This window comes from Stenella coeruleoalba (assembly GCF_951394435.1).
Source record: "Stenella coeruleoalba genome assembly, chromosome: 2".
NCBI lineage: Eukaryota > Metazoa > Chordata > Mammalia > Artiodactyla > Delphinidae > Stenella > Stenella coeruleoalba.
Genome location: NC_137147.1, coordinates 49,253,319 through 49,266,249, shown reverse-complemented (window position 1 = coordinate 49,266,249; position 12,931 = coordinate 49,253,319). Strand labels below are relative to the sequence as shown.

At 37.6% G+C, this 12,931-nt stretch overlaps 1 protein-coding gene across 2 annotated transcripts in view; it reads left to right on the top strand.

Moving 5' to 3' along the window:
- Window positions 1–12,931, top strand: part of ATL1 (atlastin GTPase 1) — an 88,966-nt gene that overhangs the window by 6,874 nt on the left and 69,161 nt on the right. Inside the window, exon 2 of one of the 2 annotated variants that reach the window (XM_079914280.1) lies at window positions 3,399–3,568. In XM_079914280.1, coding sequence (XP_079770406.1) covers window positions 3,535–3,568 — 34 coding nt within the window. In that variant the 5' untranslated portion in view covers window positions 3,399–3,534. Of the gene's footprint in view, window positions 1–3,270; window positions 3,569–12,931 lie in introns of those variants that run through there. The other variant, XM_079914281.1, reaches the window with a different exon arrangement.

Here is a 12,931-nt window from a genome sequence, read left to right as displayed (position 1 = left end):
TTTGTCTTTCTTTTTGGTTACATTCTGAGGTGATGTCTCATTGCAGTTTTTCAAATTTTGATTTGCATTTCCCTAGTGACTAAAAACATTAAATCATCTTTTCATGTGCTTCTTGGCCATTTGTATATCTTCTTTGGAGAAATGTCTATTTAGAGCCTCTGCCCATTTTTTTTTAATTTAGCTATTTGTGTTTTTACTGTATCATACTGATACCTCAGATTCCAGTTCAACACCACAGGGTTCATTCTGTCCTTTCCCTCTCCTTATTATAACTTCATCTCCAAAACAAGAAATCTGGCTCTGATTACCCACGATATATTTGTTCAACTCTAGTGCAAACATAAATAATTTCAGAATTGCTAACCCACGTATGTCCTGGGAGAAAAAAAAATTATGAACTAAAGAGCAATACTTGTATACAGTTTTTGTCTTTAGTCTTACAGCATACAATCAAAATACTATTTTCTAAAGCTCCTCAAGTTTAGAAAACACTTCAGTGTAGTTATGTTATTCCCCTGTAATATAGTTAGGTTCACTTTTTTTTTTTTTTACTGTTTGTAATTCCATTTTGAGTTCCTTCCACCCCTAGCCCCATATCCTGATTGATTTTATTTTATTTTTTTAATTTAATTTATTTTTTATACAGCAGGTTCTTATTAATCTATTTTATACATATTAATGTATATATGTCAATCCCTATCTCCCAATTCATCCCACCATGATTGATTTTAGTTATTTATTTTGGAGAATGTGAAACATTGCCATGGTTCTAACAGTCAGGGCTTTAGGAAAAGGTTACGCTTAGAGAAGCATCAGTCGTCCTAATCCTTACTACCCTATTCCCATTCTTCCATTGCTTCCATCCTATTCCCACTCATCTCCTGTAGATAACTTATCTCATTGGTTTCTAGTTTATCCTGTATTTCTTTTGCACAGATGAGCACATACATTTTTTATATGCTTTTCTTTCTTACAGGATGGGTTAAGCATTTGTGCTTTGGGTTTTTTTTTTCCATTTAACAATGTATTCTGGAATTCAGTATGTATCAGTTCATAAAGATCTTCTGTATTCTTTTTTATAGCTACATAGTATTCCATTGTGCACATGTATTATAGTGTATTTAACCACTCTCCTATATATGGGCATTTAGGTTATTTCCAATATATTGCAATAACAAAAATGCTGCAATAAATTACTCTGTATGTATGTATTTTCATACTGTTGGAGGTATTTCTTTAGAGTAGATTAAACTTATGGTTTTAAAAAATAAATGTGTTCTAACAATGTCCACTGAAAGAGTCTTGAAACAGTGAAATTCCAGCTAGCAGTGAGCACAACTAGCATTCAGATCTTGGTTTCTAAATTCCTTTTCTCATTAAAAGCAGCCAGAGTTTCTTGGAGGAACAGTTAATCCTAGTTCTGAGGCAGGGAAAATACAAGGGAAACTTGAAACATTTTCTTGTGCCAGAAAACAAGGAAAATGATCAAAGACAAATAGGACATGTTAAAAGGACACTGGTGTTAACTTGAAGGAGCTACCATTGGTCAAGTTTAGGGCAATTTGAGCATTAGAAAGAATAATGATGGTAAATGATACAGTGAAGTTTTTTTAGATTTTATGAATCCATGAAGTGAACAGTGGTACTCAACAAACAAAGGTGGCAGAGGAAATGCCAATTACTAAATGTAGAATGTAAAAGAAGTGGTATAATTATTTTAAAATCACTAATATAAAGTCACTTCATGCAAGGATGTCAGTGGATGCTAAAAACCATTGGATGAAAAAGTTCTTGGCCAAGACATTCACACAGTCTCAAGTATTAGCTCACAGATTACTTATTAATTACAGCAGAAAAAGGGTTTTTTGAAAATAAGTTTCTTTTTCAATTAGGAATAGATACTGAATTACATATATAACATTTTGGGGGTGGAATCTACTGTACTCTTTTTTAATGGGATTCACCTGAAAGGGATTTTCAGGCTAGAATGTGAGCTGAGAATTATAGTAAAGAAATACAAGAAAAGCAGAACACGCTTCTTTTTATTCAATGAATTTGTTTTGTAGGTATGGGGTGAGATAATTTCTATCTTCCTATGTTGTCTCATTAGTGTTTAGGGAATGCAACTCTGTTGAACACAGTCCCCTTTAAAACCATAATGTAAACTTTGTTTACAGTGATCTGAGGTCATAGAACCATTAACTGAAATATGAAATGCATAAGATTTGGCAGTGGTGAGTGAGAGACTTTGGTTTTTGACATATTGATTTTGAAGTGTCAGTAGGAAAACAAACTGAAGATGACCTCAGGCAGTTATAAATTCAGCTCTGGAATGATGATTATCTCTCCTCAAGAGAGCTTGAGACTAGAAGAGAGATTTGGGAATCAACAGCATGGATGGAGGTCCTGTCTGAAGCCATCATAGTAAATTACATTGAGGGGACACAGAGTGAAGAGTTGCTTATGATGAGGAGTAAACAGAGACCAAGGATCTGGTAATTAAGAAGCTAGCAGTAATCTCCTAGGCAGAACTGATCTGTGTAGAGTATGGGCAACAACCACATGCAGGTGAAAACTGTGTGAGGAATGGGATGATGGTATCTTGAGGGTCAGGTAGCATGAAGGGACAGTGTTTCTAGGACATTGAAAATGTCCTAGAAAGAGGAAGAAACCAGTGAAAAGGGAGAGATTGAGAATTTTTTTTTAAGTATTTACTGCCTTTTGCTTTCAAAATTGTCTGCAACCTTTGTTACTGCCAAGGCTCTTCCAGATTATATAGTATGACTTTACTTAGAATATTTGTCAGTATAACGCCAGGTGATATCTCTGCAAATGTAGTGGGAAATTTTGCCCACTAGAATGGAGTTAGTTACAGATTATGGTGAATCTCCAGCTTTCATTTATCTTGATCTTAATCTAAATTTGCTATCCTAATTTTAAGACAGGCCTGTTCAGTATACAGGTACAAAAATGCATGATACCCTCTTTACTAATGTGACCTTGCTTTTAAGTTAGGGGGGAAATGGTACCTGGTAGATAAACGCAGATTTTTAAAATTTCTTTGGCTATGTAAATGTTGCCAGCATGTTTCTACTAATTTGTAACTGGTCTAGGAAACAGGTATTTGAACATACAGAATCATGCAGTATACTGGTTTGTGTTATTTCTGACTGTATAATGCTGTTAAATTCTTTGAGAGTGTGTAAGGGGGTGCTATTTATTTGTATGTTTTTTCCATCGAAAATGTTGCAGTACATTGTCTGTCACTGTCTTCAGGCTCTGGGGGTGGGCTGAGGTAGGGAGGGTGTGACGCTGGTATTTGTGTGAACTTGGGCTTGTGATGCTGAGCTTGGTTCATCCCTTTCTCCTCCCTTCTCCTCCCCACTCCTTCCCACCAGCGCCACAGCAACATCCTCAGAGTCTGAGTGAACTGCGCCCAGCGCGGGCACAGAGCCTCCCACCGCCAGCAACCTGCGGCCGGGAGAAGAGCGAGCGCCGTGACAGCGCCCCACAGCCACCAGTTCCCGGACCACCATGGCCAAGAACCGCAGGGACAGAAACAGTTGGGGTGAGTAGCGTATGGTGACTTCTGCAGCCTGCACGGGGACGGGCCCTCCGCCTTCTGCTTCTGGAGACGAGGAGGGCCAAGGGCTGCTCGGCGCCAGCATCCAGGGCTGGGAGATGGCCACCGCCGAGCGGCTCCCTGTCGGACGGGAGGAACGGTGGCCGAGCGGGACCCGTGGAACCGGCATCTGGCTGTGGGGCGAAGGGGCGAAGGCTGCAGCCAAGCGCAGGCCGGAGACTCCCGCTTCTCCCCACCCTCCCCACCCCACCCCACCCCAGTCCTCCTCCTCCCAGCATTTGGACAGCACCCACCCGGTCGCCTCCGGGGGATTCGCCGGTTCCGCTTTAGCGAAAGGAGGTGGGCAGGAAGGGCGAGGGTGGTGGGCAGGGGCGGTGGTTACAGGAGAGGGGCGGAGATCGCCCACCCCTTCCCCACGAGCTGCGGGCTCCCCGGCCTTGCAGGGCTCGGACTCCTGGCTGGCGGGCAGGCTGGTAGGCAGCGTTGGAACAATGAGGCGGAGCGCGCCGGGCCCAGGTCTGACCTTTGCCAACCCGAGCGACGCCTGAGAAGGGGTGCCGCTTGGGAATCCCCTAAGGCTGCGGTACTCATTTTCATCTGGGGGTTGGGTGGGGAATTTGGGAAGAAGGGGAGCAAAGTTGTGGTTTCCAGTCTTCCGCCCCACCCCGACCTGGTACCCCATTCAGGCCAGCCCTAAGGGTGGCATTGTTCTCAGATTTTACCTTTTGGAGATGCAGGGCTCATGATTCAGCATCAGGCCGAGGGGAGGGGGAAGGAGAGGCTAGGCCCAGTGGGTTCACGCCGCGAGTGGGAGGGCGGTGCTCACGCAGGCGGAGAAGAGAGGGCGCAGTGATGCAGGAGAAATCGCAGCCCCGCCCGCTCTGCTGCTCCAGACTGGGTGCGGACGGACGGTTAGTGTGGGCAGGTTGGGCGTCTTTTTCCTCTTTGGGCTCCCGACTTCTTCCAGCCACAGTGAACCCACTGCCATCTTAGGGCATTTTATTATCTGCACCAGAGCAGATCTCAGACCAGTGTGGCTTAGTGGGCAGAGAAGTAGTTTGTTCATTAGCTTTGAATTGTTATTTGGAAAGTTTACAGGCACTAGGAGTTCAGGGCTCCTTGATTGACTCTCTTCCGTGTCTCAGTGAGATCTCTTCTATAACTGCCCATCAGATTGAGAGGTATAAATTTTAATTAGTTATTTTGGTTATCTTTTATGAAAATTGATTATCTTTTATCAAAAGATCATATTTTTCCTTGCCTCTGATTGGTCACAGGACCAGCTTAACTCCCAAGTAGGCAAAGTCTACATTTGAGAGATTATCCAACGTTTATGGTAGATGCGGGGAGTTGGAGCAGGGAGGTCTGTCTTTAGTTGTCCGAGTTCAAGAGAAATCGGTTCCATTTTCTGATATCACCAAATCCCAATTTTAGTAGGCGTGACTACTGCAATAACACCGTTTTGTTTGCTTCTTCTGAAATATGGGTAAACTTTTTCAGAGTGTCCCCTTTCCGTCCTTTCCCTTGGCCTCCAGAATAGGAGTTTCTTGAATAGTGACAGTTAAGGTGTGTATGTTCAAGTCAATTTTGGTCTTAATCTCTGTGCACTGTTGACTCAACCCTGTTAAGAGACAGGCATGTGAAAATTTATTCTGACGATTAAAATTTTTCTCCTTCACGAAGCTTTGGATCATTATTTTTCAGTATTGCCTTTGGTTACAAATTTCTTATGTAGTGGAGGTTTTTTCTTTCTTGAGAATGTGGTTCTCAAATGGGATTTGCATAAAAATCACACTGGGAACTTATTAGAAATGCAGATTCCCACATCTTCCAGGCAGAGCTTTTGCCTCAATACATCTGAAATAAGGTCTAGGAATCTGCCTTTTATTAGCATTTTAGGTGATTGAGAAGCAGATCATCTTTGGATGTTACCTTCAGAAACACTGTCTTATTTACATTTGATAGAAATGTATTCTAGGCAGTTTACCCAGAAGTCATGAAAAGACTTTTGAGTCAAGTGATGAATTAAGAAAATAAATACCACAGTTACTATGTGTTCACTGGAAATTTCACAGAAAAGAAATAGTGGAATTGTGGGGTCTTATCTTGATGTTCTATGGAAATGCTTTACTACTCAGATTTTTCTTTGCTGTAAAGTGTATATGACATAAATGACTTAGAAAATGTAGCATATGGAGTAGGACATAGTAGAAGTTTTTGGCAAAGATGTTAGCCATGTCTGTCTTGATTCCATTTTATTACCAGTACAATGCCTAACGTGTAATAGGCATTTAATAATAACAACTAACATCACTGAACTAATATCATATGAAGTAGGTATTATAATCCTCATTTTACATATTAAAAGGTAAATAATAGAGCTAGGACTCCAACTCTGGCAGTTTGACTTGATTCTTTTGCCATCACCAGTATTTTGTTGAATGGATAATACTTTCTGCATTGTTTAGAACTATAGTTTTCAAGACACATTCATCTGCCTTATTGCATTTGATCTTTAGCCTCCTAAGTTGTCAAGACATATTCCCTGTTTGCAGATGAAAAAACTGAGTCTCAGGTAGGTTAAATAACTTGGTGAAAGTCACATAGTATTTAGTAAGTTAAAGGACTGAGATTAGAACCTAGAGTTGTCTTCTAATTTATTTTCTATAACATAATGCTATGGAATGTTTTTATGTTTAATGGGGCATGGTGTGAGGTTAATAGAGAAAACAGGCCCTCATAGAAGGCAGAGGTCTCTGATGAGAAAAAAACTCAGGTGATAGCTTAGAAAGGAAGACAGTAAACTGACCTTATCATCTAGCTAAATACATATTTTTCAGACGAGTTAGAAATCAAAGGGAAGAGGGGAAAGCTAAACTATCCAGAATTGGAAAATACAGGATTTCCAAGAAAAGTGCAAGAGAGATACTTGCAAAATTTGTAAGGGGGACCTAAAGTTCAGATAAGGGCCCTATAGGACCAATAACAGGTATTATTTTTATCTGAGTGGTCAGAGAGCTGTTAGGTCCTACAGGGGCCATGGAAGCTAGAAAACAGAAAAGCATCTCTGCTGACACCCAGAGTTGGGTGGTGTTTGAGGATCATACCCATACATACAACTGGGAAGCAAATCCGTGCTTCCAAAACTGAGAATCCCACCACCTGTACCTGGATCTACACTGAACTAGAAGTTTGAATAAATTTAAGCATTTAAAAGTCAATTCTTGGGCTTCCCTGGTGGTGCAGTGGTTGAGAGTCCGCCTGCCGATGCAGGGGACACGGGTTGTGCCCCGGTCCAGGAAGATCCCACATGCTGCGGAGTGGCTAGGCCCGTGAGCCATGGCCGCTGAGCCTGCGCGTCTGGAGCCTGTGCTCCGCAGCGGGAGAGGCCACAGCAGTGAGAGGCCCGCGTACCGAAAAAAAAAAGTCAATTCTTAAAAGGTAGGCATTATTATCCTTATTTTAATATATAAGGAATCTGACACACAGAGAGTATAACTTCCCAGAAGTTTGATAATTTATGTTATAGACCTAGGATTTAAATTTAGGGTTGTTTGTTTACCGGGTCCGTGTGATAAGGACAAGGAATTAAAATAGAATCCAATAGGTGCCACAACAAGCCTGTCTAGGCTTAAGCTGGTATGAGAAATCAATGCTCTATAAACTTGATCGCTTTGGACTAGAAAAGAAGGCAAAGAATATGCTAGTATATGGAAGACAAAGGAGACAGATGAATATCAGAAACAGTAGCCCAGAAAGCAGTCTTTCAATGTTGGGCTTAGAGTTTAAGTACTCCCAGAAACAAAACAGAAGTGTACCCGTTTTTATTTATTTGGTTTTGTTAATCACAGTTGCTTAAAAACTTGGGATGCCACCTGGTAATTTGAGTTTTCAGCAATGTAACAGAAACTGTTGGTGCAATATTGCTTTAGAAGAAGAATATTTGCACTAAAGTGTCAGCTTTTCCTGCCCCTTTAAAAAAAACTCTAGCTTCACAGTAAGTGTAGGAAACGTCTATTTGTTGAAAAGGCATTTGCTGAAAATTAATTTTTAGGTTTCTGTTTTTGTTTTTTGAGGAAAGGTTAAAAACAATCTTGATTATAGTAATCCCCTGATCTTTCTTTTCCAATTGACTGTATTCTGTTTTCCTTGGAATGAGACCCTTTGTCCCTTTGTCTTGCCTCATTTTCTATATATCTGTTCCTCCTGAAACAAAATAAAATTTCTATTGGGTCATACATGTACTTCCCCTACAGACTCTTCCCTCCACATTATTCTAATTTAATTTGCCTTCCCTACATATTTTTTCATATATATTTTTCATATATATTTTTTTTTTTTCTTTTTTTTTTTTTTTTTTTTTTTTTGCGGTACGCGGGCCTCTCCCTGTTGTGGCCTCTCCCGTTGCGGAGCACAGGCTCCAGACGCGCAGGCTCAGCGGCCACGGCTCACGGGCCCAGCCGCTCCGCGGCATGTGGGATCTTCCCGGACCGGGGCACGAACCCGCGTCCCCTGCATCAGCAGGCGGACTCTCAACCTCTGCGCCACCAGGGAAGCCCCCATATATATATATTTTATACTTTATATCTGTTTACCTTGTCTTGATGGCCCTTGGGTTATATCTTTCCTCCATTTCAAACTCTGTAGCCTTTATTATCTTTAGAAACCAGTGACTAGACTGTAAGTGTAACCTGTGATCATCGGGAAAATGATTTACTGTGAGAAACTTTAGTCATAAAACATAGTTGCATATTTTTAAAGTTGGAGGCTCTTTTACATAAAAATTATTCTATAAAAATGTCTATATATACAAAAAAGTAAAACAGATGTTCAATTTTAAAAAGTATAATAATGAGCACCTGTATCCCCGCTCCCCAGCTGAAAAAATAGAACTTTATCAATATTTTGACACTGCTTGTGTGCCCCTCCTTTATGGCAACATCTCATTATAAATACTTCCATAAATTTGGTGTTTCTCATTTCCTGATCATTTTATATATATATATTATATATATGTATGTGTGTATATATGTAACATATATCACTAAATTATATATTATTTAGTTTTACATTTTTAAGACCCTAAAATAAATGGAATCTAGCGTATACATTTTTCCACAAAGTATTTTGTTTACTTATAATACCCACACTTGGTATTATAATAGATGTGAAATGATATCTCACTATGGTTTAAATCTGTGTTTTACTGATTACCAATGAGGTGTGAGTATATTTTCATACATTTATTAACCATTACTATTTCCTACTCTGCCTATTTGCCCTTTGCTGATCTTTTGTCAGGTTATTTGTCCTTTGCTACTTTGTGATGTGACTTTGCTCTCTTGATGGTATATTTTAGTAAACAGAAATTTTATATTTAAAAATAGTTAATTTAATATTTTCCTTTATGGTTTGTGCTCTTTGTATTTTAAGAAATCTTCCTCTACCTCAAAGTTATAAAATTTTCTCCTATAATATTTGGTTTTAAAATTTTGCATGTCTCTTTTTTTTCATTTTTTTAAAATTGTGGTAAAATACACATAAAATTTACCATCTTAACCATTTTTAGGTGTGCAGCTCAGTAGTGCTAAGTACATCATGTTGTTGTACAACCACCACTGCCGTCCATCTCCAGAATTCTTTTCATCTTGCAAAGCATCTGTACCCATTAAACACTAACTCCCTATTCCCTCCTCCGCCAGCCCCTGGCAGCCATCATTCTGCTTTCTGCCTCTGTGATATTGACTGCTCTAAGTATCTCATATAAGTGGAATCAAGTATTTGTCTTTTTATGACTGGTTTATTTCACTTAGTATAGAATCCTTAAGTTTCATCCATGTTGTAGCATATGTCAGAATTTTCTTCCTTTTTAAAACTGAGTAACATTTCATTGACTGTATATACCACATTTTGCTTATCCATCTGTCAATAAACACTTATGTTGCTTCCACATTTTGGCATCTGTAAATAATGCTCTTATGAACATGGGTGTTCAAATACATCTCTTTGAGACCTGCTTTCAATTCTTTGGGTATATATCTAGAAGTAGAACTGCTGAATCATATAGTAGTTATAGTTTTAATTTTTTGAGGAGCTGTCATACTGTATTCCACAGTGGCTGTACCATTTTACTTGCCCATTAATAGTGCACAAAGGTTGTAATTCCTCTACATCCTCACCAGCACTTGTTCTTTTCTGTTTTCTTGAATAGTAGCCATCCTGATAGGTGTGAGGTGGTATCTCATTGTAGTTTTTATTTACATTTCATTTCCTAATTTCTCTTGTTTATTTCTTCTTTGATTCATTGGATGTTTATGAGTGTGCTGCTTAATTTCCACAGATTTGTGAATTTTCCAGTTTTACTTCTGTTACTCATCTCTAACTTCATTCCACTGTGGGTTAGAGAAGATATTTTTTATATGATATCTGTCTTTTAAAAATCCACTGAGACTTAATTTATGGTTAGCATATGATCTTGTGGTCTAGCATATGATCTATCCTAGAGAATGTCGTATATATACTTGAGAAGAATGTGTATTCTGTTGTTGGGTAGAATGTTCTATTTAAGTCTGTTAGACCTAGTTGATTTACCGTGTTGTTCAGATTCTCTGTTTCCTTGCCTATCTTCTGTTTGATTGTTCTATCCATTATGAGTGTGGGGTATTGAAGTCTCCAACTTAACACTTCACATATTTTGATGGCCTGTTATTAAATGTATAAATGTTTATAATTGTTATATCTTCTTGATGCATTGAACCTTTATTAATATATAATGTCCCTCTTTGTTTCGACTTTTTGAGTTAAAGTCTATTTTGTCCGCATTTACCATTAGAATTGGAATATCTTTTTCCATCCTTTCACTTTCAACCTATTTGTGTCTTTGGATCCAAAATGAATCTCTTGTAGACAACATGTAGCTGGATCATATTTTTTTTATGCATTATACCAGTCTCTGTCTTTTGATTGGAGAGCTTAATCCATTTACATTAATGTAACTTACTGATAAGGAGGGATTTACTTCTGTCATTTTGCTATTTATTTTCTATATGCCTTATAGCTTTTTTTGTTCTTTATTCTTGGCTTTTGGCTTTCAAGTTCTTTGGAAAGCCCAGTTGGGATTTTTTAAATTAAACTTGCATCCAATTTGTAGATTAGTTTGATAGAATCAAGATTTTTACTATATTAATTATTCCTATCCATGCACATGGCACATTCCTTCATTTATTTAGCTTTTGTTTCTTGATGTCTTGCAGTAGTTTAAAAACTCTCCTTGAATGGCCTGCTTATCATTTGTTAGTTTTGCTCTTATGTTCCTTACATTTTTTGTTGTTATGATATTTTCCTCTATTACGATCATCCCTCAGTGTCTGTGGGGGATTCGTTCCAGGACCTTCTGCAGATGCCAAAACTGACAGATGCTCAAGTCCTATAGTCTGCCCTTCATATTTGTGGGTTCTGCTTAGGCAGAGTCAGCCAACCACGAATTGTAAACACAGTGTATGATTCACAGTTGGTTGAATCCACTGATGCAGAACCTGCCAGCATGGAGGGCCAACTGTGTATTTATTGAAAAAAATCCACGTGTCAGTGGACCTGTGCAATTCAAACCTCTGTTGTTCAAGTATCAACTGTCTATATATATATATATTTATATTTATATTTATATATATTTGGCTATTAATAGTATATAAAATGCAGTCAGCTTTTACATATTTATCTTATATCTAGGAACCTAATTAAACTGTCTTATTAATTCAGCTAAATTGCCTGTTGATTTTTTAGGGTTTTCTACATAAAGAAACCTATCATCTGCAGTAGTTATTGCTTTGTTCATTCCTTTTAATCTTTGTCTTTTATGTCTTTTTCCTGTCTTAATCAGATTAAGAATGTTCTCCTTTATTCCTAAGTAATATATTTTTTTAAATCATCACTGCATATTGAATTATAATAACTGCTTTTTCTGTAATTATTGAAATAATCATATGGCTTTTATTCTTTAATTTTTTAATATGTTTAATTATAAGATCTTCTTTGTTGAAGTGATCTTGCATTCCTGGAATAAACCGAGGCTAGACATACTGTATTACCTTTTTAAATACATTGCTGGATTTGCTAATCTTTTAAAGATATTTCCAAGCACGTTTACAACTAATTTTCTTTTTTTATACTTTTCTTTTCTGACTTTGGTATCAGGGTTATATTAACTTTATAAAATGAGTGGGGAGAAATTTTTTTTCTTTTCTTTTTGATTCTCTAGAAGTGTTTATATGAGATTAGAATGATCCAGTGTGGGAAAAATAGTCTATTAAACCATCTGGACCTCCTGTCTTCTTTTAGTAAAATTTTGAACTATTGATTCAACTTCTGTATTGGTTATAGAACAATTAAAGCTTTCTATTTCTTCTTGAGTCAGATTTAATAGTTTATATTTTTCTTGGAATTTGTCCATTTTGTCAACTTGGCATGAGATGGTTCTTAATTTTCTATTATTTTCTCTGCTGAATTTTATCTGTATCTTCCTTATTATATCTTTTATCGTTAATCTCTCCTTTTTCTCTTTTATATTTACCTAATTTCTGTTTATCTCTATCATTTCCTTCTTGTACTTTCTTTGGTTTCATTCTATATTCTCTTTTTAACTTAAAAAAAAAGTTGGACACTGAGCTCATTTATTTTGAGCTTGCCGCCTTTTTCTAATATATGCATTTAGGGCTATAGGTTTTCTCTAAATATCAATTTTGCTATATCCTATATGTGTTGTTATGCAGTAGATTCAATCTCAATCAGTTTGAAGTATTTTAAATGTCCACAATGATTTCTTTCTTTACCTGTGAATATACAGAAAGTATGGATTTCTAAATTATATTTTTGTTGATATTGATTTCATACTTAATTTTATTCTAGTCAGAGAATATGTTGTACAGTAGCACCATTTTCTATGCTGATAGAAATGTTCTGTATCTATACTGTTCAATATGTTAGCCTCTAGCCATGTGTCTTTTGGGCATTTGAAGTATGGCCAGTGAGAATGAGGGCCAAACACTTAATTTTATTTAATTTTAATTAATTTGAACAGCCACATGTGGCTAGTGGCTGCAATATTAGGCAGTTCAGGTTTATAGAATACCTGGTGTGAACTTTGTTGAAACTTGTTTTATGCCCTACTACGTGTTTAATTTTTTACACATATTCCATGTAGGTTTGAAAAGCACTTTTTGTTTACTAATTTTTGATGCAGTGTGCTATATATGTTTGTTAGCTCAAGCTTATTAAATGTATTGTTCATATCTTTCAAACTCTAACTGATTTCTGGACTGCTTGATCTACCAGATACTGATATCTGATAGA